Source organism: Panulirus ornatus, chromosome 42 (assembly GCF_036320965.1).
Source record: "Panulirus ornatus isolate Po-2019 chromosome 42, ASM3632096v1, whole genome shotgun sequence".
Lineage (NCBI taxonomy): Eukaryota > Metazoa > Arthropoda > Malacostraca > Decapoda > Palinuridae > Panulirus > Panulirus ornatus.
The window spans coordinates 14,052,066-14,079,196 of NC_092265.1; the positions used below are offsets into that span (position 1 = coordinate 14,052,066).

General features: G+C 39.4%; 1 protein-coding gene across 4 annotated transcripts in view; it reads left to right on the top strand.

The window, feature by feature from the left end:
- The window catches only part of bchs (WD repeat and FYVE domain containing 3 bchs), a 404,120-nt gene that overhangs the window by 121,455 nt on the left and 255,534 nt on the right, over positions 1–27,131 (top strand). For all 4 annotated transcript variants that reach the window (XM_071686608.1, XM_071686607.1, XM_071686603.1 and 1 more), the window contains 4 exons: positions 6,310–6,537; positions 12,063–12,464; positions 19,053–19,201; positions 26,906–27,089. In XM_071686608.1, coding sequence (XP_071542709.1) covers positions 6,310–6,537; positions 12,063–12,464; positions 19,053–19,201; positions 26,906–27,089 — 963 coding nt within the window. The remainder of the gene's footprint in view (positions 1–6,309; positions 6,538–12,062; positions 12,465–19,052; positions 19,202–26,905; positions 27,090–27,131) is intronic.

Sequence of the window (27,131 nt, forward strand, 5' to 3'; positions counted from 1 at the left end):
CCAATTCCTTGTTTTACCATCTTTCTTTGTCTTATATATTTGAAGAATTCCTTAGGATTATCCTTAACTTTCAAAGAACTTCTTTTTTCCTCCTCACATTTATTCTGTCTTAGACCTTTCACTCTCTTTGGATTTTGATTAATTCCTGGCTAATTTCATCGGTTTCCATTGATTTGAATTTCTTGTGTATTTTCTTTTTTTTTTTTTGGCAAATTAGTCCTATTCTCCTATTCATCCATAATGATTTTGAAATATTGCAATTCCTCTTAATGATTTATGGAATATATTTTTTTTCAATCTTGAGTTGTGTGTTTTTAGAATTATTCCACATTTCCTCTACTATGTGAATGTCAAGAAGTTTTGTCCAATTGGTACTGCGAATTTCGTGTCAAATGTTTTCAAAATTTGCTCACCTGTGATCTGGGATCGAGAGTTTGTTGTCACTTACCTCAAACTCTAAATTGATCTTTAATTTAATCAAACTGTGATTGCTGTATGACAAACTCTCACCTATTTCGCAAGAGTTGATTAGTTTGTGTCACAAGTGAGGACAAGATCAAGACAAGATTTGTAAGGTTTCCAGAAAAGGAAATGCTTTCGATGAGAACTGAATGTCGAAAGTAAGTGAATGTGGAAATGGAAAAGAGATGCATTTGAAGAAGTATCAGGAGAATTGAATGTAGAATGACAAATGGTGAGAGAATATGAATATAAGGAAGTGGATGAAGAATTAGAGGCATTTAGGTAAGCAGTACTAGCATGGATGAAAGAAGCATGTAGTATGCGTAAGGTGGGATGTGGGTGGGTTAGAAAGTGTAGTGAGTGGTGTGATGATGAAGTAAAGTTGCTGATGAAAGAGAAAAGAGATTTATATGGGTGATACTTACAGGTAAAGGATTGCAAATGATTGGGAGTTGTAAAATAGAAAGTGGCAGGATGTCAGAATGAAGGTGCAGGCATTGAAAAAGAGGGCAAATGAGAGTTAGGGTAAGTGAGTAACAGTAAACCTCAGGGTGATGTTTTGAAAGGAGGTTAATATTGTGCAAAAAACAGGAGATCAAATGGGAATGATAGTGAAGGGGGATAATGGGGATGTGGTATCAAGTAGTATTGAAGTGAGGAGATGGCATGAGTATTTTAAAAGACTTTATTGTGTTTGATGATAGGATGGCAGATATTGTTGTTTGGGTTAGGTTGGTATGTAAGGTGAGAGAATCATGGAAAGTAGTTTGGTAAAAAGTGAAGAGGTGGTGAAAGCCCTGTGTAAGGTGAAATGAGGCAAGGCAGCTGGAGTGGATGCTTTTGTGGTTGAATTTCTTAAAAAAGAACATGACTGTGTTGTTGATAAGTTAGAATTTTTAATTCATGTATGGATCATGGTGAGGTGCCTGAGGATTAGTGGAATGCATGTGTAGTGCTTTTGTATGAAGGTAAGAGTGATAAAGGTGAGTGTTTGAACTAAAGAGGCATGAGTGTGTTATGTGTGTTTGCTGAAGTAGTTTGGACCCATGGAGAAAATAAGTGAGGAGACAAAGAGGATATATGTGTCAGAAATTGAGGGATAGGGAAAAAGTGGAGATGAAATTGGAGGTGGAAGGATGTAGTGAAAAAGATTTAGAGTGATCAGGGCTTCAGCATTCAGGAGGATGAAAGGCATGCATGTGCTTGAGTGAATTTGAATGATGTGGTATACAGAGATCAGCATGCTTTCAGTGGACTGAAGCAGGGCATGTGAAGTGACTAGAGAAACTCATGGGAAGCTTCCATAGGGCTTGGCTGTACAAAGGAGGCTGTGGTTTTGGTGCGTTGCACATGTCAGCAAGAGAATGAATGTGAGGAAATGGGACCTTCTTTTTCTTTGTCTGTTCCTGGCACTACTTCACTAATGTGGGAAATGTTGATCAAGTATGAAAAGAAAGAGATATATATGATATATTGTGTTGACTTCTTTTAGTTACAATGAACTGTATTAGGAAACATTGATGCAACTGAATTCCTTGCTTATTAGATTTTTTTCACATCTGTCCACTGTTACCCACTTTAGCAGCAAGGTAGTGCTATGAACAGATGAAGTGGCCTTTTTTCTCACACCCAATGTTTACCTATCTGTATAATGCAGTAGTGTTTATTAGAAAGGTTTTTATCAGATATGGGTTTTACTGTTACCATTCCTAACCTTCCCTCCTCGGGAGTCCCTTCCATAGGGCTCCCACAGCACTGTGGAAGCCAGCTGTCCACCAATAAGTTTGTGCTAGGAAAGTGGTCACCCTTGCCCTTGTGTCAGCTGATTGGGTCGTAGTAAGGGATGAAAATTTTTCAAAATTGGTTCCTGCAAAAGGACTGTATGCACTTCATTAAACTCTTGTGAGGGGGAATGGATTATAGATAATGGATGAATGGACATGTTGAAATTTAAATACTCTATGTGAGTAAAAGGATGGAGCTTTTTTCTGTACTAGATATGTAGCAAAAAAGCATTTAATGTTACTGTAATCCTGAAATATGATATATAAGTACATAATGTCCCTCCGGATAAGGGAGAAAGAATACTTCCCACATGACTCTGATTATTCTATGAGGCAACTGACAGAGATTGGAGCAAGGGACTGAAAATGCTCCCATCTGGTATTATTTTTTTCTAAAAATAGGTTCAAAGATAAAAAAAAAGGAAGAGATGGATACTATATTTGCCATGAGAAACTTTGATGCTCGGTGGTGTTTGAGAATGGTTCAAAGGAAAAAGTTCAAGGTTGATGAGGGGACAGGAGTGAAAGTACTCCTCGAAGATGAATGAGCTGTATTTATTGTTTTAAAGGTGCAGAGAAGTGAGTTCAAGATTAATATGAGTTGGAATGAAATTGGACTGTTAGAGTTGGGTGATTGTTTATGCACACACTTTGGTTAGTGGGAGAAGTGAAGAAGAAAGGAATACATTATGGGAGGAGCTGAATGATTGTTTGACAGTTTTGAAGTTTTGATGCAAAGGATTGAATCTAGGTGCTAGCTAGGGGATCTGAGTGCAAGGACAGATGATATGTCCATTGCATGTCATGGGAAAGCTTCCTAAGTTGTGTGCAGAGAGAGGGATAGTGGCCAGGGATGCATGATTCAAGAAAAGGTGGAATCATAAGAGCATGTGGGTAAGTGGAGTTTGAAGTCAGTGAAAATTGATAGGTTATGAGCTTTTTGGCAGGGATGCATTGAAGAGGTTGATTGACATGAATGTGCTGAAAGAGTTGACAGGGGAATATATGATCATTTCAGTATGGTTACAAGTGTGAAAATTGGAGGTGGATTTAGAATAAGAGGAAATACTTTTTTTTAAAAGTGTAAAAATGAGTGAGCATGAGATACCAGTATGTATTAAGTGAAGAAGGACATAGAGTGAGAACATGTAAGTGGAAGAGGAGTAGAAGGAATTTAAGGAAGCAATACATTAGTGTGTAGGTGGAATGCGTGGGATTCATAGGACTGGATATGGATGTGAGGAAAGGGTAATGAGTAATGGAATGAGGAACTTAGATTGCTATGGAAAGAGAGAAGGGAAGTGTATGGATGGTATTTGCAGAAATGGAAAGCAAGTTATTGGGAGGAGTACAAAAGAAAGTAGAGGAGGTAAGGAGTAAGATATGACAGCTAAAGAAGAGGACAGGTGATGGGAGAGAATTAATGAATTATATAGAGAATAAGAAAAAGTCTGGGAAGGAAGTACAGTATAAGGAGAACAAGTTGGGATGGCAGCAATGGTAGTGGATGAGAAAGTACTGGAATAATAGGCAGACAATACAGTATATGAACAATATGGATTGACTGCTTTGAAGGACTGCTGAATGTGTTGATTGGTAGAGAAGGTGTGATATGTTTGTGACAAGATGGCCTAAGTGAGAGTCGTGTTGATTGGTAGAGAAGGTGTGATATGTTTGTGACAAGATGGCCTAAGTGAGAGTCATGGCAAATAGTATCATAGAAAGAGAGGAGGGAGTTAAAGCCTTGAGCAAGATAACATGAGGTTACACATCAGAAGTGGATGAAATTTGCCAGTAGGTTTCTTAAGAAAGAAGGTTACATAGAATTAGGTAAATACACAGACTACAGACCCAAGGTTCAAGGGAGGTGGTCTACCCTGAACGCTACTTAAAGAAAAGTGCAGTCCCCTTAAAAGCACTAGAATTAAAGAATAGCAGTGTCAAGGCTCCCCTCCCACCCTCCACTCCCTTTGGCCACATGCCAGATGGAAAAACAGGGTGAAAAAATGCCCTGCGGGATTAATATGCCTGAAGGAAATTTTTATAGGAAAATCATAAGGTAGAATGAACATGAATATATGGTGCATCCCAACACCAATGACATACATCCCTTTGCTTTTTGTTATAGATATTAATAAAGATAACCATGAGCTCCAGCCTCTTGACTTATCATTATTGATGTTGAAGAATATGATCATTCTTTCTTGCACTCTTAAATCAGGTAATACAGTTAACCACCTGATGTACTCCTATGTTATTATGATTGATTAAATGAATTATTCAATACCTGAGAGTGATAGGTAATGGTCAAACATTATTTTAAATGTATTAAGAGTGTTGCTCTGAACTACATGTTTGGGAGCTTTTTCTACACATCAGTAATGTCTTTAATATGGAAATATTTCATTCAGTCCAGATGAACTCGATGACCTGTAAGTTTTAGTCCATTTTCTCTCATTGGTGGTGCTGGTGCTACTGTAAAGAAATTTTTGATATTGATAGTGGTGAATTGTTTAAATGTTTTGAAATATTTTGTTATTTGCCTTAGAGGTGTCTCTTTCTTAGAGAGATCAGATTTAATTCTCACACTCTGTCTTCATATGGTTTACTATGCAAGGAAGGAATCAATTTAGTTGCTCTTCACGGCACTGCTTTTAGTTTAAGAATATTCTTGTTTAAGTTGGGGGCCCAAAACTGCACTGCATAATTGAGGTAGGGTCTAACTAGATTGTGTAAGAAATAATAGTCAGAGAGAAAAGTGATAGTGAGCTTAGTTATACTGAGAGGGTTGACTAGAGTGTGCTGAAGAGGAGAGTAAGGAGAGGATGAGTGAAGAGAGACTGACAAAGATCTTTGTATCAGAATTGGTGGGAGCTAGGGAGGTGGGGAGATCAGTGAGGAGGTTGAAGGACTGAATGAAAGAGGTTTAAGGGCACTGGGGCCTGAACATTCAAAATGGCAAGAGATGTAAGTACGTTGGTTTGAATGAGTTGGAGATAGGTTGCATATGGGGGCAACATCCTGTCAGTGGTTTGAACCAGGGCAAATGAAGCTTTTGCGAACTTTCTGCTTGTGTTCTTGCTGCTAACACTTGGACCAGTGGTGCAAATCTGACTTGGCTTCTCATAATTTCTATGCAGAAGCAGAGCACATGAGGATTGACATTTATGATATTGCCATCTTTCCTAAACTAGGGAAGCTATGGATTGTTTTCATCTTTCCCTCTTTGTGTAACCTTTTTACCTTTCATAGTCAGGTCTACAGACACTAGAAGTCCAGGATGCCTTTCTTTTTACCTAACATATTTTCTCTTCATCCAGAATGGTGGTGAGTAGGGCATGTTTTGCCTTTGCCATGTCAAAAAAAAAATCAGAAAAGTGTAAGATATAGCTGTTGAAGGTAGTTGTTGGGTTTTGATACATTATATATGTCTGCTAGAGATTGGATCTGTGCAAGTAGGGCATTACTCTTTTGTTCCTAATTCTGCTTCACTAAAATGGGATAGGCATTGAGTTATATAGAAAAATGGATATTGTCAGTTATTGTTGTTATTATTCTAGACAAGATGTTAATGTTGAATGTACTGCAGCTCAATAACAATTTTACATACAGAATGTGTTATATCTTTAATATGATTATTTCTATCACTGAAGATGATAAATGAAAGAAGCTATGGACTTTACTGCTATATTGCTTTGAACCATGTGTTGGGACTTTTATCCTCAAGGAGTTTAAAGCAGTGCACCAGGAATGGGAAATGATGTCAGAATTGTAAAGGATCATTTTATTAATCATGGCATCTTTTTATTAATTGGAAGTTATTGCACGAAAATCATCATACCCAATGAGCAATGAAAGGAGGGTTGTGCTCTTTGATGCTTGAATCAGCACATGGTAGTGTTCCTTTTACTTGTCATAAGCTTGATACACATTTATTACCTGTATGAGTAGAATTAAGGTTTTTTCAAATATTGTTTTAGTGTTCTTAATTTTTTCTTGAAATATAAACTATTTTTAATTACATTTAAGTTTTTCATTTTCATGAGGTGTACATATTTTGCAGGAGATAGAATTTTTCCGCCTCAGACTGGGTTGACATATAGTACTTGGGTATGTGTTGAAAAATATAGTGATCCCAGGACAGACCCTCACTGTGTACGTGTGTTAACACTTGTTCGGCATGTTCCTGGACGTGATCACCACCTCGTTTGTCTGTCTATTGTCATCTCTGCAAGAGACAAAGCACTTATAGTGTCTACTCATGAGACCAATTTTCCACAACCTGGGCAAGGTAAGTCATGGTCGGTACATTTTTTATAATTGAAGTACTTATTTCAATTACTTGTTTGTACTTTTTAGGAAGGGAATTGTACACTTATAGGGCCCACTCTCTTAATTGTTATCTCCATCATACAACCTTTTAAATATGTGTGTGTTGTCTGCATCAACCTTGTTTTCAGGCATTCTCTTCCATTCATCTATCAACCTATATCTCTGATGCCCATTCCCTTCATCCATATCACCAGACTTACCAAAGATAATTCCCAAATATTTAAATTGTCACCTATTCCAGGATCTCTCTCTCTCTCTCTCTCTCTCTCTCTCTCTCTCTCTCTCTCTCTCTCTCTCTCTCTCTCTCTCTCTCTCTCCTCTCTCTCTCTCTCTCTCTCTCTCTCTCTCTCTCTCTCTCTCTCTCTCTCTCTCTCTCTCTCTCTCTCTCTCTCTCTCTCTCTCTCTCTCTCTCTCTCTCTCTCTCTCTCTCTCTCTCTCTCTCTCTCTCTAATACAGTTTAGTAAACTTTCTTCTCTCGCTCTGTAGGGCTTTGTGAAATCTATACTTTTACTTTGGTTGGTTCCTTTCAATCACCATTACTTTACTTTTACCTGATTTTACTTTCAGTTGCCTATTCTTACACACATGCTTACACACATCATAAAACTCATTTACAACCTTCTATTCAACTCCTCTTCACCCTTGGTAGACAGCACAGTGTCATCTGCAAACTGGTTTGTCACTAATCATTGTACTGCACCACCACACTCCATCTCTGCCCTCCTTTCCTTAGTCTTACTTTTATATCTCTTATCACTCCATCCACTTATATGTTAAAAAGCCATGTTAACATCACACAGTCTTACCTCACACCTACATGTATACTGATACTTTCACTCAACTCTCTATCCACTCTTACATATGCATTTGCTCCTCTGTACATGGATTTCACACCATCCTAAGATTGTGCCCCTACCCCACATATCCTTAATGTATCCCATAAAACATTCCTCTTGACTCTGTCATATGCTTTCTCCAGATCCATAAAAGCTGCATACAGCTTCATATAATTTGTTAGATACTTTTCCATGGTCATTCTTATGCATGTCTTGAAGAGAAGGGCGAGTATGCAGTCTGTGGGGGATGAGAGAGCCTAGGAAGTGAGTCAGTTGTTGTTTGCTGATGATACAGCACTGTTGGCAGATTTGAGTGAGAAACTGCAGAAATTGGTGACTGAGTTTGGAAGAGTTTGTAAAAGGAGGAAGGTGAGAGTAATTGTGAATAAAGGCAAGGTTATTAGGTTTAGCAGAGCATAGGGACAAGTTAGTTAGGGTGTGACTTTGAATGGAGAAAAATTGTAGGAAGTAAAGTGTTTTAGATCCTGGAAGTGGACATAGCAAATGGACCCAGGGAAGCAGAAGTGAGTCATAGGATGGGAAGGGAGGCAAAGTTTCTGGAAGTGCTGAAAAATGTGTTGAAAGAGAAAATATTATCTGTGAGGGCAAAAATGGGTTTTTTGAAGGAAAAGTAGTCCCAACAATATTATATGGATGCAAGCCATGAGCTTTAGATAAGGCTGTGCAGAGGAGGGTGGATTTGTTGGAAATGAAATGTTTGAGGACATCATGTGGAATGAGGTGGTTTGATCGAGTAAGTAATTAAAGGGTAAGAGAGAAGTATGGTAGTAAAAAGAGTGTGGTTGTGAGAGTAGAAGAGGGTGAGTGAGAGAATAAGTAGGAAAAGTTGGCAAAGAGGATATATGAATCAGAATTGGAGGGAACAAGGAGAATGGGGAGACCAAATTGGAGATGGAAGGATAGAGTGGAAAAGATTTTGAGCAACTGTGTCCTGAACATGCAGGAAGGTGAAAGGCATGCACAGAATATAGTAATTGGAATGGTGTGTTATATAGGGGTTAATGTGCTGTCATTGGACTGTAGCAGGGCATGTGAAGCATCCTTGATAAACAATGGAAAAGTCTGTGGGCCCTGGATGCAGATAGGGAGCTAGGTCTATGCACATACAGATGATAGCTAAAGAATGGATATCAGTAGATGTGGCCTTTCTTCACCTATTCCTGGGCTAACTTGCTAACATGGGAGGTATCAGTGGATCATCTTTTACTAAAAAGAAGATTTTACATAGACATCCACATGATAGCTTCCATTATCACATACTCCAGGCAGTTCCCATTTCCCATCTATCTTGCCAATTTCACAACATATCACCTTTGCATTCGTATCATTCATTACAACCAACTTTTTCTTTTCTAGCCCATTTATATATACACTCATTAGAATTTCTCCAGAAACACTTCATCTCTACCTTTTACATTCTTCATATTCACTGGTGCATATATACACACCCATGCATACTTCATAATTCCAGTCTTTCCTTTCACCAACACTGTTCCATCCATGCTTTCAGACTCTTGGTGACAGCACAATTGCACATCCTTCTTTCCGTCTTCCCTGATGATTTTTATTCATTCCTGTACATACTACTCTCCCTTGCAGGACTTCCCATAACCTGCATTCATCACTTGCATTTTCACCACCATACACCCTGCCTAAGGATATGGGCTTCTTTAATCTGCAGCACATCCGTGCTATAACTTTTGACATTCTTCACAACCTCTCTACTTTTACTCTCCCCAGTTATTCCATCAACATTCAAAGCCATCACCTTCAATCACTCATCCCTTTTACTTCCTGGCATAACTGGCATACTCCAGTACCACTTCTTGTCCTTTAGTGCCCCACATTTGACAGGACACTGGTAGAGGGCAACTCTAGTGCATTGTTTCCAAGATGCAGAGGGGTTCTCAGATTGTCCAAAGAAGTAAAATTTCAGTACATGCTAAGTTTTTGTTTGTTTTAGAAATTATTTACCATTCACCGTTGGACATAACACCTAATCATTGATACTAAACTGCATTCCATATGCCTAATTTTATGGGAATCATAAAGCAGTGGTGGTTGAGCATTCAGCATTCCTCTTACTCACAGTTTCCAGGTCTAAGTCCTGCTCATGGAGACCAGAGTGGCTTTGTAAAGGCACAACATTGTCAGTCTGTTTTAAAGATTTAAAAGATTGTGAGTGAGTCACCCTTATCTCTTCCAAAGTGGCCAGATTTAAAGCTTCTTGCCATACCATTCCCTGTACCTTAGCTCTCTTAATTGTGGTACCATTCTTCTTGCCCCTTTTAGACCTTCTATGTTAGTTCTTTGTGCATCTTAGGTGTTGTGACCAAACCTGAGAAGCATATTCTATTGTTGGCCTGATCAAGGATGTGAACTGTTTGCTAAATATTTCGTAATCCATATGAAAATGTAACTGTGCTGATTGGAAATTTTTAATCTTACCCCACAGTAAATTCCCATTCTGACAGACTAATTAGGGAGAGGATTTGGTTAGTTGGAAACCAAATTCCATAACATCCAGAATTTACTGAGGAATATTAATGGATGAGATATTGGCAAGTGTGATGGAAACTTGTCTTATTCTTTTAAGTCTGGAGGTGTTCAGGGAGTAAAAAAGACTACTCTGAATTGCTTGGGGTCACCTGAATCACTTGGCTTGAAATAGGGCTTCCATGAGACTATTTGTCTACACCTCCGATGCCTGTTCCCTCTGGGAACTTCCATCAAAAGGATGGCCTTGGCAAAAGAGTCTCCGCTTATCCCAGTCCTTACATGCTTCCCTTGCATACACTATTCCATGCTTTCTTCCACCATTTCTCTCCCTCCATTACTCCTACCCATGTCATAGATGGTCTTCCTCTCAAACCAACACCTATAATTGTATTTTCATACACTTTTTTTTGTTAACTCCCCATCTTACATTCTTTCAATGTGTCCAATTCACCTCAAAGTATTACGTGTCACCCACTCTGCCACTCCACAATTCAATCCCTTTGCATTCCCTACCTTGCTGAATCTCTCATAAACCCCCTTCATTCCTTTCTTCCTTCCTTCTAGCTGTACCACATGCTCCTTGTAGATAGCTTATTTCTGCAGACCAGATTCTTGACCTTTGTGTCTCATTCCATGTCCATGTTTTGGCTGCATAGGTTAGGGTTAAGAGGACTCTGCTGTTCCTTAATCCTTTCTTCACTTCCATACTTATATCTGTACCCTTTATTATTCTGTTAAGGCTCCCAATTACTCCCCTACCCTTTACTACTCTCTCCCTTATCTCCTCTTTCATATCACCAAACTCATGCAAGATAGCTCCAAACACTTAATTTCTTTCACCTTTTCCAGTCTTTCTTTCCCCATATTTATAACACAGTTTAGTACTCTTTCTTTCACTCTCTAGGGCTTTGCAAAATCTGTACTTTCAGTCTATATTCTTTCAAATACCACTGCTTTACTTTTACTTGCTTTTACTTTCAATCTCCTGTACTTATACACATGATAAAACACATTTACAATCCTCTGCAACTCTTCATCCCTTCGCAAACAACACAGTGTCATTCACTAATAGATTTTGTCACTAGTCCCCTACTTCACCATCACGCTTCATCTTTGCATGCCTTTCCCTAGTTTTGCTTTCATCCCTTTTTTCATGCCATTCATGAATATGTAAAAAAGCCATAGTTACATCATACAGCCCAGTCTGACACCCACATATTTACCAATATTGTCACTCAAATCTCCACCCATTCATACATGTGCATTTGTTCTTATATAGAAGGCTTTTGCTCCATCCACCATCCTTCCCATATATCTTTAACACTACTCTCACATTCATAATACTCAATCATTTTTGGTTTTTCATTGAAGCTGAGATGTTTCTTGAGTCTCTTAATACATGCAACACTGACAGCACTCATATCATCCATGAGTTAATTAAAAAAGACAAGCCTTTGTACAATATGTATACGCATGAGAATACAGGCAGTGAGTTTATTTATTTGTTGACCAAGTGGGTACTTTCCTCAGACTGGTGGGTAGTGAGTAACTTATGTCTTTTTCATCCTAAGATTCTACTTTAGATATCTTTGTAATTGTAAAAGGTATGAAATATGATATTGCACCATTTGGTTATTGTGGATCACTGTAAAACTATGTGTATGTGTGCAGACAGAATTGTGTGTTAGTGAATTAAAGAAGAAACACACTGAAGTGATGCGTAACTGGCTGTCACATATTCTGATGTCCAGCATTCTGGACTGAGGTTAGGAACTAATCTGATGTTACGCTACATTCCAAACTTGGTCCGATGGGTCCTTGACTTACTGGACTAAACTTGCAGTGTAAAGGTCTTTTATGAAAATTCTTTTATGAAAATTCCTTTTAGATCCCAAACTTTAGAAGCCAAATTCCAATACACTTGAGTCTGTCAGAATTGGAGTTTACTGTAACTCTATATTTGATCACTATATATTTCACTTTGTAAAAATGTGACTATTCTAACTAGAAATTTTAATCATATAATAGGTATTCATTTGATAAGTATATTTTCTTTTATGAGAAACTGTGACTGCTGATTGGAGATTCTAGTCTTAAAAATATTAACTATATTTTTCTTTTATTTTAGCTGTAACAGAATGGGAGCCTGAAGTAGTTGGTGACTTCGGATGTCGTGTTTGGTGTCCAGACCTGTTGACTGAGGGACAGTGGCATCACTTGACTATCTCATTAAGTCGTTCAGTGCTCAAAAACTCCTCTCTCAGTATCTATATTGATGGCCAACTTGTTACTCAAAAAAAACTTCATTACATATTGCAAAACCCTGGTGGTGGGGCTGCAAACCTCACCATTGCTTCATCTGTATATGCCTATATTGGAACACCTCCATCATACAGAAGACATTCCAAACTTGTATGGAAGCAGGGTTGTTGCCACTTGGTGGAAGATGTGTTACAACCCCAGATGGTGAATCAACTATACCAGCTTGGGCCACATTACACAGGTTGCTTACAAGCAGCACAGATTCCTGGTATGTTAGTGAATGAATACTTGATTTGTGATGTATACTACAATTTTTGACACTTGCTGTTGTCATTCTTTAGGTAATCAGATTATGTTTCATTAAGACATAGGTGCTTTCATTATTATGTTTTAGTCATTAAGATCATAGTTCTGCAAGATATTTTCTTATATCTCTAGAATGCCTAAGCTTGGCTTCCATCATTGATAGATATTTTTGTGATTTACTTGATTATATTTCAGTACAATAGGGGTTTATTACATTGATATATTGTTAACAAGTTTTTCAGTAAGGTTTTGGTGAATGTTACAGAAAAGCCAATGTTATCCTTTAGTTTCCAAAAGTTGTGAAAAGACACAGCAAGAATATCTGATAATTCAATTCCATGTAAAGAAAGTGCTTGTAACACTGATTGGGACCTAGCTTTTGTGCCAATAAAATGTAAGAAGATATTCCAGTAGTCATCAGAACTGTTAGAGTACAGCTTGACACTAATGATGTCAGTGATTGAGCTAAAAAGCTTATACCTTTTTTGATTAAACCTATATTAATGTTATTAAAGCATTACTGGTTAGCTGAGATGTGAGTCTGAATGGAGTAAAATTGAGTTAGTGGGGTGTTGTAGATACCTGGGAGTGGACTTAGCAGCAAATGGTACCATGGTGCAATGGAAGCAGAGGGTGGGTGTGGTGGGAAAGGTTCTGGTAGCACTGAGGGGTGTATAGAAGAGAGGTTGCTACTATGGAGGGCAAAAATGGGTATGTTTGAAGTTATAGTCATCATATTGATGTGTTGATATGAGACAAGGGCTATATATGAGAACATATGGAGGAGGACGTATGTGTTGGAAATTAGATATAATGAGGACAGTATGTGGTGTGATAAGGAAGTAATGAAAATTATCATGGAAGAGGGAAAGAAGGATGTGCAGTTGTGCTATAACAGAGTATGGGAGGGTGATACAGAGCATGGATGGGTTGGATTAAGGATAGTATGGGTGAAAGTGAAAGGAAAGATTGGCATTGTGAAGTATGAATTGTGAAGCATTGTGAAGTATGAGTGTAAATGCACGTGTGCATATGAAGACAGTACAAAGTAAGGATGAAGCGAAGAATTTCTGGAGAAATTTGAGTGTATAACTTGGTTTGAGAAGGTGAGAAAAGGGGTTGTAATGGGTGATATTAATGCAAATGTGTAATGTGATGAAATTAGCAAGATGATAAATGGGTAGTGCCTGGAGTAAACTAGAATGGAGGTTGTCTCTGGATGTCTGCACTGAAAGGGTTTTTTCCTTGCAAGCACCTTTTTTCAGCACAATTCACAACTATACATTGATGAAAAGTGAGGGAGGAGAAGAACAAAAGGGTTTGATTGTCAATTTGGTAATGAATGAAAGGCTGAGAAGGGTTGTGCTGAATGCTAGAGTTGTGAAAGGATTCTTTAAATATCCTGACCATTTTGGAGTTCTTATGTTGGTGAGGATGAAGTAGAAGTGATAGTATGGCAGAAGGAAGAATGGTGAGGTAAAAGTGTTGGCAAGGGAGAAGATGAAACAGAAAAAATGCAAGGAGTGTGAAAGAAGGGTGACTGAAGGTTTATAAGAAAGTGCAGTTAATGTAGGGATACAATTATGTGTGAATGAGGTGTTTAAAGTGTTTAAGAAAGATTGGTAAAGGTTGTAGAATTAGTTAATGGAAAGAAGATTGTGAGATAGAAGGAAAGGGGAAATGCATGATGGAAATATGAAATTTGATATACTTTGAAAGAGAAGAAAAAGGCGTATGGTAGATTCCTTGAAAGGAATGTACTAGTGGAAGTTCAGCAAAAGAGGAGAGAAGAATATAAGGTGTGTAAGCAGAATATTAAGAGGCTTATACAGTAAAGCAATAAAAGAATAGATGAAAATTTTGGAAGAAAATTGAATTAAAAGTTTAATGGAAAATAAGAAATTGCAATGGAACGACATTAAAGTGGAAAGAGGTGGATGTAAGAGTGGAAATGTAAATGTGACAGGTAAGGAAAGTGTGCCTTCATCCATTTCCAGCTGAGTGAGTTTGTCAGCAGCATTGATGCATGAGACCGGGTATTAGTGATGGGCGGTTTAAATGCAAAGGTGAGTAATGTGGCAGATGAGGGTATAATTTGTGCATGTGGGGCATTCAGTGCTGTGAATGGAAATGGTGAAGAGCTTGTGGATTTATGTGCTGAAAAAAGACTGGTGATTGGGAATACTTAGTTTAAAAAGAGGGATATTCATAAGTATAAGTATATGAGTAAGAGAGATGGTCAAAGGGCATTATTGGATTATGTGTTAATTGATAGTTGTGTAAAAGGGAGACTATTCGATGTTAATGTGCTGAGAGGGGAATCTGGTTTCCTAGGGATGTGTGATAACAATCTTGTGGAGTTGAAGGTGAAGATTTGTAGAGGTTTTCAAAAAAAGAATGTTGGGAAAAGAGAGTGGTGAGAGTAAGTGAGCTTGGAAAGGAGACTTTTGTGAGGAACTACCAGGAGAGATTGAGTGTAGAATGGCAAAAGGTTAGAGCAAGTGATATGAGGGGAGTGGGTGAGGAATGGGATGTATTTAGGGAAACAGTGATGGCATGTGCAAGAGATGCATGTGGCATGAGAAAGGTGGGAGATGGGCAGATTAGAGAGGGTAGTGAGTGGTAGGATGAAGAAATAAAGTTGTTAGTTGAAGAGAAAAGAGATGCATTTGGATGATACGTACAGGGAAGTAGTGCCAATAATCTGGGAGATATATAAAAGAAAGTGGCAGGAGGTCAAGAGAAAGGTGCAAGGGTTGAAAAAGAGGGCAAATGAGAGTTTGGGTGAGAGAGTATCATTAAACTTTAGGGAGAATAAAAAGATGTTTTGAAGGAGGTGAATAACGTGTGTAAGACAAGAGAACAAATGGGAACATTGGTGAAGGGGGCAAGGGGGGAAGTGATAAGAGGTAGCGAAGAAGTGAGAAGGAGGTGGAGTGAGTATTTTGAAGGTTTGTTGAACGTGTTTGATGATAGAGTGGCAGATGTAGGCTGTTTTGGTCGGGGTGGTGTGCGAAGTGAGAGGGATGGGGTGAATCGTTTGATTCAGAGAAGGGAAGAAGTGAAAGCTTTATGGAAGATGAAAGCTGGCAAGATGGCTGGTTTGAATGGTATTGCTGTAGAATTTATTAAGAGAGGGGGGGTAACTGTGTCATTGACTGGTTAAGGGTATTCAGTGTATGTATGGATTATGGTGAAGTGCCTAAGGATTGGCGGAATGCATGCATAGTACCATTGTACAAAGGCAGAGGGGATAAAGGTGAGTGTTCAGACTACAGAGGCATAAGTTTCTTGAGTATTCCTGGGAAATTGTATGGGAGGGTATTGATTGAGAGGGTAAAGACATGTACAGAGCATCATTTTGAGGAGGAGCATTGGGGTTTCAGAAGTGGTAGAGGACGTGAGGATTAGGTGTTGGCTTTGAAGAAAGTGTGTGAGAAATACCTAGAGAAACAGATGTATTTGTCTGTAGCATTTATGGATCTGGAGAAGGAATATGATAGGGTTGATAGTGATGCTTTGTGGAAGGTCTTCAGAGTATATGGTGTGGGAGGTAAGCTGCTAGAAGCTGTGAAAAGTTTTTACCAAGGATGCAAGGCATATGTATGAGTAGGAAGAGAGGAGTGTGAGTGGTTCCCAATGAAGGTTGGTCTGTGGCAGGGATGTGTGATGTCCTCATGGTTGTTTAATTTGTTCATGGATGGGGTGATTAGGGAGGTAAATGCAAGAGTATTGGAGAGAGGGGCAGGTATGCAGTCTGTTGGGGATGAGAGGGCCTGGTAAGTGAGTCAGTTGTTGTTCTTTGATGATTTATTTTTGGTGGCTGATTCAAGTGAGAAACTGCAGAAGTTAGTAACTGAGTTTGGGAAAGTAAAAGGAGAAAGTTGAGAGTAAATGTAAATAAGAGCATGGTTAATAGGTTCAGTAGAGTTGAGGGACAAGTACATTGAGATGTAAGTTTAAATGAAGAAAAGTTGGAGGAAGTAAAGTGTTTTAGATATCCAGGAATGGACTTAGCAGCAAATGGAACCATGGAAGTGGAAGTGTCACAGGGTTTAGGAGGGGGTTAAGGTTCTGGGAGCAATGAAGAATGTGTGGAAGGAGAGAACATTATTTTGGAGAGTAAAAATGGGTATGTTTGAAGGAATAGCAGTTTCAACAATATTATATGGTTATGAGGCATGAGCTATAGATTGTACAGAGGAAGGTGGATGTGTTGGAAATGAGATGTTTGAGGACAATATATGGTGTGAGGTGGTTTGATCAAGTAAGTAATGAAAGGGTAAGAGAGATGTGTGGAAGTAAAAAGAATACAGTTGAGAGAGCAGAAGAGGATGTGTCGAAATGGTTTGGAAATATGGAGAGAATGAGTGAGGAAAGATTGACAAAGAGGATATATTAGTCAGAGATGGAGAGAACAAGGAGAAGTGGGAGACCAAACTGGAGGTGGAAGGATGGAGTGAAAAAGATTTTGAGCAATCTAGGCCTGAACATACAGGAGGGTGAGAGGTGATCAAGGAATAGAGTGAATTGGAACGATGTGGTATACCAGGGTTGATGTGCTGTCAGTGGACTGAACCAGGGCATGTGAAATGTATGGTGTAAACCATAGAAAGGTCTGTGGGGCCTGGATGTGGATAGGGAGCTGTGGTTTCGGTGCATTACATAAGACAGCTAGAGACTGAGTGTGAACAAATGTGGCCTTTTTTGTCTGTTTTCCTGTTGCTCCCTCGCTGAAGCAGGGGGTAGTGATGCTGTTTCCTGTGGGGTGGGGTTGCGCTAGGAATGATGAGTTGTGAAAGTGAAACTAGGGAAAAGGGATGCAGAGATAGAGCATGATGGTGAGGTTTGTTCATTAGTAACAAACTGTTTGTGGATTATACTGTATTATTTGCTAAAATTAAAGAAAAATTGCAGAAGGTTGTAAGTGTATGGTGCTTGTAAACATAGGCAATTGAAGGTAAATGTGAGTAAATTAAAGCATTGGCATTTGAAAGAAAATAGTGAAAGTATAGATTTTGCAAAGCCCTATACATTGAGGGTAGAAAGTACAGTATACTGTTAGGGGAGAATGACTTGAAAAGGTGAGAGAATTTACGTATTTGGAAGCTGTCTTAGGTAATTTTGGTGATATGTAAGGAGAGAAAAGGGCGAGAGCAGTACAGGGTTGAGATGTCATAAGGTACCTTAGTAGAATGATGAAAGGTAGAGGTGTAAGTATGAAAGAAAGAATGGATTAAGGGACTGCATATCCCTCCTGACCCTGACCTATGCAACAAAAACATGGACATGGAATGAGTCAAAGAGGTCAAAAATCCAAGGTGGAAATGAGCTATTTGCATAGAGCATGTGGTATGTCTGTATGGAATGAAAAAAGAAATAAGGGGGATCTATGTGAAATTTGGTATGGTAGGGAATGCAAAGGGAATGAATTGTGGAGTGGTGTAACATAATACTTTGAGATGGTGTGGGCATGTGGAAAGAATGTAAGATTGGGAGTTTACAAGGAAAGTGTATGATAGTAAGACTAAATGGGTTGACATGACAGGACGACCACCTTTGATGTGCGGAAATAGAATGTAAGAGTACTAGAAGGGAGAGGAATAGGGAAAGAATGCATGAAATGTTGTATGTGAGGGAGGGACATAAGAACAGGGATAAGTGGAGACTTTTGCAATGGCCACTTACTTGATGGGGATTACCAGAGGGAATGGGCATCAGAAATACAGTTAGATACTTAGATTAGGTGAGATATTGTTATGGTAATAAGAATATACATTAAGAGAGCTGAAAAGGGTGTGCAAATATGGTTTGAACGTATGGAGAGATTGAGTGAGGAGGACTTAACAAAGGATAAATGTGTCAAAAGTGGAGGAGAAAAGGAGATGGGGAAGACCAAATTGGAGGTGGAAGGATGGAGGGATAAAGTTTATAAGCACTGACAGTGACCTCCCCCCCCCCTCCCTTTTATCATACTTTTATTTAACTCCCATAAACTTGCTTCCTTGCATGCTTTGGTACGATTCCATATCTCATTCCTTATAAAATGAATCATAAAATGGTTTTCTGTGGTTGCTTCATGTGTCTAGGTTCAGTCCATTGATAGCTCATTGACTGCTGTACACCGCATCATTCCAGTTCACTCTGTCCTTTGCACACCTTTCACCCTCATGCATGTTCAGGCCCCAATCACTGTATATTTATCCTGTTTAAAATAGTGCATTTAGACACCTTAGCCTGAGCTTACAAGGAGGGATCCTTGTTTGGCTTCTTAAGATAGGTAATACAAGGGAGGTGGACTTTCTAGCCAATTGCTCTCACCTGTTAGTCTCTTTTTATGACACACAGAAGATATATGAATAGTATTGTCTTTCTTATGTTCTCAGAGATAACTAAGGAAAAACACCTGAAGAAAGTGCATTTGTCAGGAAAAAGTTTTGTTCAAAGGAAATCCCCGTTATGATCACCAAGCTAGTGAGTGGCATATAAACATTTTGGGCCATAGGAAGACATGATCACTTACAATGCTTAATGAGATTTTGTTTTTCAGGTGTAGATAGTCAGAGTTCACTGTCAGTAGCAGTTGTCCCAGAAGAAAAAGTTATATTTGGTTTGAATGCTACAGCAATATCTCACCTGACTTTGAATAAGATAAGGAAGATGTACTCTAAAGTGGACAACAAGGCAATAGCAAAACAGGTTGGTAGAAGTGGTATTGTTCAGCAATGTTGGTTAAAGTGGAAGTATAGAAAAGTGACAATAAGTCTGATAAGTGGATGAAGGCAGTAATCATTCCACTGCTTAAAGATAAGGTGAGTAAAATTGACTGTAAAATCTTCTGAGGTATTAGTCTTCTTGATATAGTTGGCAAAGTATACTAGAGAATCATGATTTATCTAATAAGAGGATTACTCATTTCCAAATAAGTGGAAAGGAGTTGGATTTAGGATAGGAAAGGAAGAGGGTATATAGCTAGATATCCCACCAATGAGCACCTGAGAGAGCAATTATTTGGTTAATTCCCTGTTCCCCCCAAATTTGAGGTCCATCTATAGGGATTTACAACTCCATCTACCATAAAATATGTTAGGCCATCATATGTATGTTCACAGGAATTATGACCATACAGCAACTTACCCAGACCTTGGATGTCAAAGTGCAGAGGTAAGGTAGGGCTTGATGACTACCCATACACTTTTATTGTGCTTTTCTTTTCCTGTAGTGACTGACAGCATGTGCAAAAACATGTACTAGGAAAGGCCACTTTGGTTAAAGGGAAAAATAGAGAGAATAATGTGGAAATTAATCAAAGCTCTGCAGATGTTTTAAGACCTGTCTCTTAAGGAAAGTAAACTTTTAGGAGGGAAAGGTGAAAGAAGAAATAGAATTCCAAAGCTTAGCTATTCAGGGGGAGGAGGAGGTATCATAGCAGTCAGTCCTTGCATGGCAGGTTTTCACGCAAGAGTCTGAAAAGAAGCTGTAGATGTGTGTGTGTGTGCAGGTGGGACACATGGAAGTGGGCTCTGCAAAGAAATGTTTAATACTAGGGACATTTGAAGCTTATGTATGGTTTACTGCCATGGTCTTGCTACTCTTTGACATATATTGTTGTTGAATCTCTGAAATATCAAGTGATTGGGAAGATACAAAGGAAAACAAAGTTTTCTATACACCTGAATGCTAGGGCTGGTTAACCAAGGGAATGTTTCAAATGGCATGCTTTGTCACCGAGAAAGAACTTGGAAAAGTGTGAAGTGATATTGCATCTTTTAAGATAAGTTGTATGAAATAGTACAGTTGGCTTAGAGAAACAATGAACAAATTGAGTTAAGTAAATCTGTTGGCAACACTCGACCATAGATGAGCCATAAACTGGAGTACCCACGGAGACTGACAAGACATTGGTATCTACATATTATTTTTCAGTATTCATAAACATGAAGCCATCAGGAAACAGGTTTGATGAATTTATTGTTTTTCAAATAAGCATATGTGCAGAAGTAATATACAGAGAAGAGCTCAGAATTAGCACTTACACACACACACACACATATCCTATGGGTCACAGGCTAGGGTAGGAACTGACCAGTAATGGCTTACAGGGCCTGGGACTTTGGTAAACAAATACAGAAATGAAGTGGATGGTCGTGGAGGAAGAGAAGAAAGAGAGATTATTGATTTGTTAGAGAGAAAGTAAAGGAGGGGATATATAGAGGTTGAAAAAACAAGCAAAACACTAGAATTTTTTTTTCATGCTTGACCTGCTGATTCCTGAGTTTGTGAGATAATTCCTGGAACAGACAAAGATGGGCTGCATTCACTCACATCCATTCACTGGCTGTCATGTAATTCAATAAAACCACAGCTCCCTATCCACAACCAGGCTCCTCTGACCTGTCCATGGTTTTTCCTGGTTGCATCATGTGCCCTAGTTCAGTCCATTGCCAGCTTGTCGACCCCTGTATACCACATTGTTCTAATTCACTCGTCCAGTGCATGCTTTTCACCCCTCTGCATGTTCAGGCCTCAATCACTCGAAGTCTTTTTCACTCCATCCTCCCATCTTCAGTTTGGTCTTCCCATTCTCCTTGTCCTCTCCACTTCTGACATATATCCTCTTTGTTAACTTCTCATCACTCATTTTTTCCATATGCCCAAACTATTTTAGCATGCCCTTTTCAGCTCTCTCAACCACTTTCTTTTTATTACCACACCTCTCTCTTGCCCTTTTATTACTTAATCAGTAACCTCACATTACTTGTCCTTAAGCATTTAATTTCCAACACATTCACCCTTCTCTGCATGTCCTCATCAATAGCTCATGCCTCACCTCCCTATAACAGTGTTGGAACTATTATACCTTCAAACATACCCATTTTTGCCCTCCCAGACAACAACCTCTCATTCTGCACTTTCTTGAATGCTCCCAGAAACTTCATCCCCTCACCCACCGTGACACACTTCTGCCTTCCTGGTTCCATTTACCATCGCATCTATTCTCAGATATCTAAAACAGTTCACTGCTTCAATTTCTTTCCATTCAAACTCACTCCCCATGTAACTTGTTCCCCTGAATTGCTAAACCTTAAGGGTCTTGCATTTACCTCTCTCAACAACCAATCCATAAACAAATTAATTTGCCAAGTAACATCACATACCACCTGCCACAGACCAGCCTTCATTAGGAGCCATTCACTGTCCTCTCTTCCTACTCATACACATGCTTTACACACTTGATAAAAACTTCTCACTGCTTCTACTTGATTTACTCCCTAACCATATATTCTTTGGGATTTTCACAAGAGATCTCTGTCAACCCTATCATATGCTTTCTCCAGATCCATAAATTGCACATACAAGTCCATCCATTTCTCTAAGTATTTCTCACACACATTCTGTAAAGTCTTCCTTTACCACTTCTTAAACCACACCATTCCTTCCCACTCAGATGCTCTGTACATGCCTTCACCCTCTAATTCGCTCTCTCAATCATTACACTCCCATATAACTTCCCAGTTATACTCAGCAAACTTATAACTGTGTAGTTTAAAGCTTACCTTTATCACCCTTGCGTTTATACAATGGCACTGAACATGCATGCATTTTGCCAGTCCTCAGACACTTCACCAGAATCTATACATTCATTGAATTGAAAATCCTAACTAGCCAGTCAACAACATAGCATACCACCCCAACCCAAACACCATACAACTGCCACCTTATCACCAAATACATTCAGCAGACCGTCGAAATAGTCAGTCCATCTCTTTTTCTCTTCTCTACCTGTTACCACTTCCCCTCTTACCCCCATCAAGAATTCTCATTTGGTCTTTTGTTTTTCACACATTGTTAACATATTTCTAAACATCTCTGTAAAGATTACTGATACTCTCTCAATCCAACCTTCATTTGCCTTTTTTTTTAAAATCCCCTCTTAACCTACTGCTGCTTTCTCATATACATTTCCCAGATATTTACCCTCCTTCCTTCCTGGAATCTTCCCTATAGCGTGGGCTATGGATAGAGTTGTGCGCAGGAGGGTGGATGAGCTGGAAATTAGATGTTTAAGGACAATATGTGGTGTGAGGTGGTTTGATCGTGTAAGTAATAATAGGGTAAGAGAGATGTGTGATAATAAAAAGAGTGTGGTTGAGAGAGCAGAAGAGGGTGTTTTGAAATGGTTTGGTCACATGGAGAGAATGAGTGAGGAAAGATTGACCAAGATGATATATGTGTCAGAGGTGGAGGGAACGAGGAGAAGTGGGAGATCAAATTGGAGGTGGAAAGATGGAGTGTAAAAGATTTTGAGTGATTGGGGCCTGAACATGCAGGAGGGTGAAAGGCATGCAAGGAATAGAGTTAATTGGAATGATGTAGTATACCGGGGTCGACGTGCTGTCAATGGATCGAACCAGGGCATGTGAAACATCTGGAAAGTTGTGTGGGGCCTGGATGTGGAAAGTGAGCTGTGGTTTTGGTGGGTTATTACATGACAGCTAGAGACTGTGTGTGAACGTATGTGGCCTTTGTTGTCTTTCCCTAGCGCCACCTCGTACACATTTAGGGGGAGGGGGTTGTTATTTCATGTGTGGCGAGGTGGCAATGGGAATGAATAAAGGCAGACAGTATGAATTATGTTTTTTTTTTTTTTTTCGCTGTCTCCCGCGTGTAAAGCATGTGTATGAGTAGGAAGAGAGGACAGTGAATGGCTCCTAATGAAGGCTGGTCTGTGGCAGGTGGTATGTGATGTTACTTGGCAAATTAATTTGTTTATAGATTGGTTGTTGAGAGAGGTAAATGCAAGACCCTTAAGGTTTAACAATTCAGGGGAACAAGTTACATGGGGAGTGTATATATATGTATACGTTGAGATGTATAGATATGTATATTTGCGTGTGTGGACGTGCATGTATATACATGTGTATGTGGGTGGGTTGGGCCATTCTTTTGTCTGTTTCCTTGCGCTACCTCGCCAACGCGGGAGACAGGGACAAAGCAAAATAGAATAGATGATATACATTAGGGCTATGTCACAGCCATATATGTTAGCTCAATTGTTTCTACATATCCTACATGTTTACATTATGGTGTTTGCTACAGTGGCTCCTCATGTGCTCTGCCTCCACGTCTTTCTTGCCAACTCTGCCACCCCTTGCAAGGGGCTTTATATGCTAGATTTAGTGTTGTTCTGTAACTATTTATAGTGTCTACAAAAAACTTTGTCTTCCTCTTTGTTTTCAAAGGCGATGTCACACTTACATTTATTTCTTTGTTCTCTCTCCTTTGGCCTTGATTACCAACTGAAGATGTCTAGGTATGAAATTAGCAAGGTTCCTGAAATTTCTAGGTCCATGCTCTGGGTCCGTAGGGTTTTGATCTGAATAAGGCAATGCACTGATGAGGGGTTGCAGGAAGCAGCTGCCTGATCATGCATTCTGAGTGCCCACTGTCCCTAGAAATCTTATGTGTACCTACATTTTCTTGCTTCCAGGTGAGACTTCAAACTTTCTCCTTAAAAGGGTAAGTGCCAACCATCTTGAAGCACAGGTGGAACATATGTAGTGCTTAGAAGCAAAATTCCCAAAATGAGATGGTAGCCAGGAAGAGTAAAGTAAGAATATCCATCTCTAAAGATGTCCTGAAGCACTCTGAGGCTTGTTGCTGGTGCTTACGCTGTTAGAAGCTTTAATCACAGACCAGATGTATGATGATTTCACCCTGAGAGTGTCATATGCTTGTACTCCCAGTAACCATAGCCACGTATCGCCTTTGAAAATATATAGGGGTGGACAATGTTTTCTGTGGACACTGTGTTAACTCAGCTTTATATTACATTTCCAGTATGTATCTCTGAAATTCATCGATATTCTCTCACCCCGTCTCTCATTTACCATCTTTTCAGCTCTTATGTTTGTGTTAACCTCCTTTCCAGTTTCTTTTGTGTTCCTTCAAATTTCTTGCACTCTGTCTTTGCATGCCATGCACTGTCCATTCATATCTCTTTTCCCTTTCGCTAATGAATTGACATGCTTATTTCAGCACTCGCTACCGTTTCTCATGTGTTAATCCTACCTTCAATGTGCCTCGTACTTTACTTGCACATTTAAATTCTGCTTCTTTGAATATCTTCCCCAAACCTTGTTTCATTTCCTGTCTCTTTATTCTGTTCTTCACGAGGCATTTTTGCACATATGTCATTTTTTCAAGTTATATACTTTCACCACTTCTTGCACACAATTATCATTTCCTCTATTCTTGAACCTACAACAGACTTACACACTGTTACACTCACCTTCACCAAGAAATGATCAAATACTCTTAAGTGCCACCCCTTTCAACACATTCACTTCCTACAATCGTCTTTGCATAACTGTCAAGTAGCACATAACCCAGTAATGCCCACTGACCCCCATTCACCTGCACATTCACATGCCTGTATTTTTTTTCACAAAGTATTCCCAGTCATCATTCATCTTTCACGACAGTTTGACACTCTTTTTAACCTTTTTCAATCATATCTTCAATTGTCACATTGCTCATTCTTGCATTCAGGTCCTCTTTCCCCAATATTTGATTCCTTGCATCAAAATTGCCAAATCATTTGCTCAGCTCTTCTCAGCATTCACTTCTGCTTCACTTTTCTCATTACCAGGTGCTTAAATGCAAAGCATCACCAACCTCTCATAGTCTACTTTTTTTCTAATCCACATCAGTTTAAGTCACTTCCTTATACTCTTTAACATAGTACCACAGCTCCTTCATCAGAAGTGCCAATCTTTGTCCTTGTCTTCTCAGTAACCCTGGATTCTATGTAACTTGAACATTTCCAAACCATTCTCTCCCATCTCCTTCAGCTTAACTTCATTCATTGCCAGAATTTACAGGTTTCTCTTTGCAAACATAACACTTATACCTTTTTTCATCATGGTTATAGCTGCACACATTCAGACACTCCAGCCTGAACCTTCAAAGGCAAATCCTCCCAACTGTTTCTGTTATGCTTGATTTTAGAAAGTAATGATACATGAAAAACACTTTGATGCTGCTTCAAATATAGGTCTGTCCATATTTGATGCTGAAAGACATGCAGATTTTTAGTAAGCTCTGTGGAAGGTATTAAGAATATATGGTGTGGGAGGAAAGTTGTTAGAAGCAGTGAAAAGTTTTTATCGAGGATGTAAGGCATGTGTACATGTAGGAAGAGAGGAAAGTGATTGGTTCTCAGTGAATGTAGGTTTGTGGCAGGGGTGTGTGATGTCTCCATGGTTGTTTAATTTGTTTATGGATGGGGTTGTTAGGGAGGTAAATGCAAGAGTTTTGGAAAGAGGGGCAAGTATGAAGTCTGTTGGGGATGAGAGAGCTTGGGAAGTGAGTCAGTTGTTGTTCGCTGATGATACAGCGCTGGTGGCTGATTCATGTGAGAAACTGCAGAAGCTGGTGACTGAGTTTGGTAAAGTGTGTGGAAGAAGAAAGTTAAGAGTAAATGTGAATAAGAGCAAGGTTATTAGGTACAGTAGGGTTGAGGGTCAAGTCAATTGGGAGGTGAGTTTGAATGGAGAAAAACTGGAGGAAGTGAAGTGTTTTAGATATCTGGGAGTGGATCTGGCAGCGGATGGAACCATGAAAGCGGAAGTGGATCATAAGGTGGGGGAGGGGGCGAAAATTCTGGGATCCTTGAAGAATGTGTGGAAGTCGAGAACATTATCTCGGAAAGCAAAAATGGGTATGTTTGAAGGAATAGTGATTCCAACAATGTTGTATGGTTGCGAGGCGTGGGCTATGGATAGAGTTGTGCGCAGGAGGATGGATGTGCTGGAAATGAGATGTTTGAGGACAATGTGTGGTGTGAGGTGGTTTGATCGAGTTAGTAACGTAAGGGTAAGAGAGATGTGTGGAAATAAAAAGAGCGTGGTTGAGAGAGCAGAAGAGGGTGTTTTGAAGTGGTTTGGGCACATGGAGAGAATGAGTGAGGAAAGATTGACCAAGAGGATATATGTGTCGGAGGTGGAGGGAACGAGGAGAAGAGGGAGACCAAATTGGAGGTGGAAAGATGGAGTGAAAAAGATTTTGTGTGATCGGGGCCTGAACATGCAGGAGGGTGAAAGGAGGGCAAGGAATAGAGTGAATTGGAGCGATGTGGTATACCGGGGTTGACGTGCTGTCAGTGGATTGAATCAAGGCATGTGAAGCGTCTGGGGTAAACCATGGAAAGCTGTGTAGGTATGTATATTTGCGTGTGTGGACGTATGTATATACATGTGTATGGGGGGGGGTGGGTTGGGCCATTTCTTTCGTCTGTTTCCTTGCGCTACCTCGCAAACGCGGGAGACAGCGACAAAGTATAATAAAAAAAAATAATGGAAAACGACATGGTAATTGCCTGAATTTCTTTCCCTGATCCAGCTTGGAATGTCTTCTCATGAAAATGCCACTCCAATCCGTGTGCTACACAATTCTGCTGGTCATCTGAGTGGGCCTTCCCGTTCCCTAGGAGGGGTGGTTATTGGTTACCTTGGAGTGCGAGTGTTCTGCCCTAAGCCTGTTGCTGCCATGCTTGATAACGTTGGAGGATGCTCTGTTCTTCTTGGTAAGTTGAGAATTTTGGGACATGTATTATATGTAGAATTAG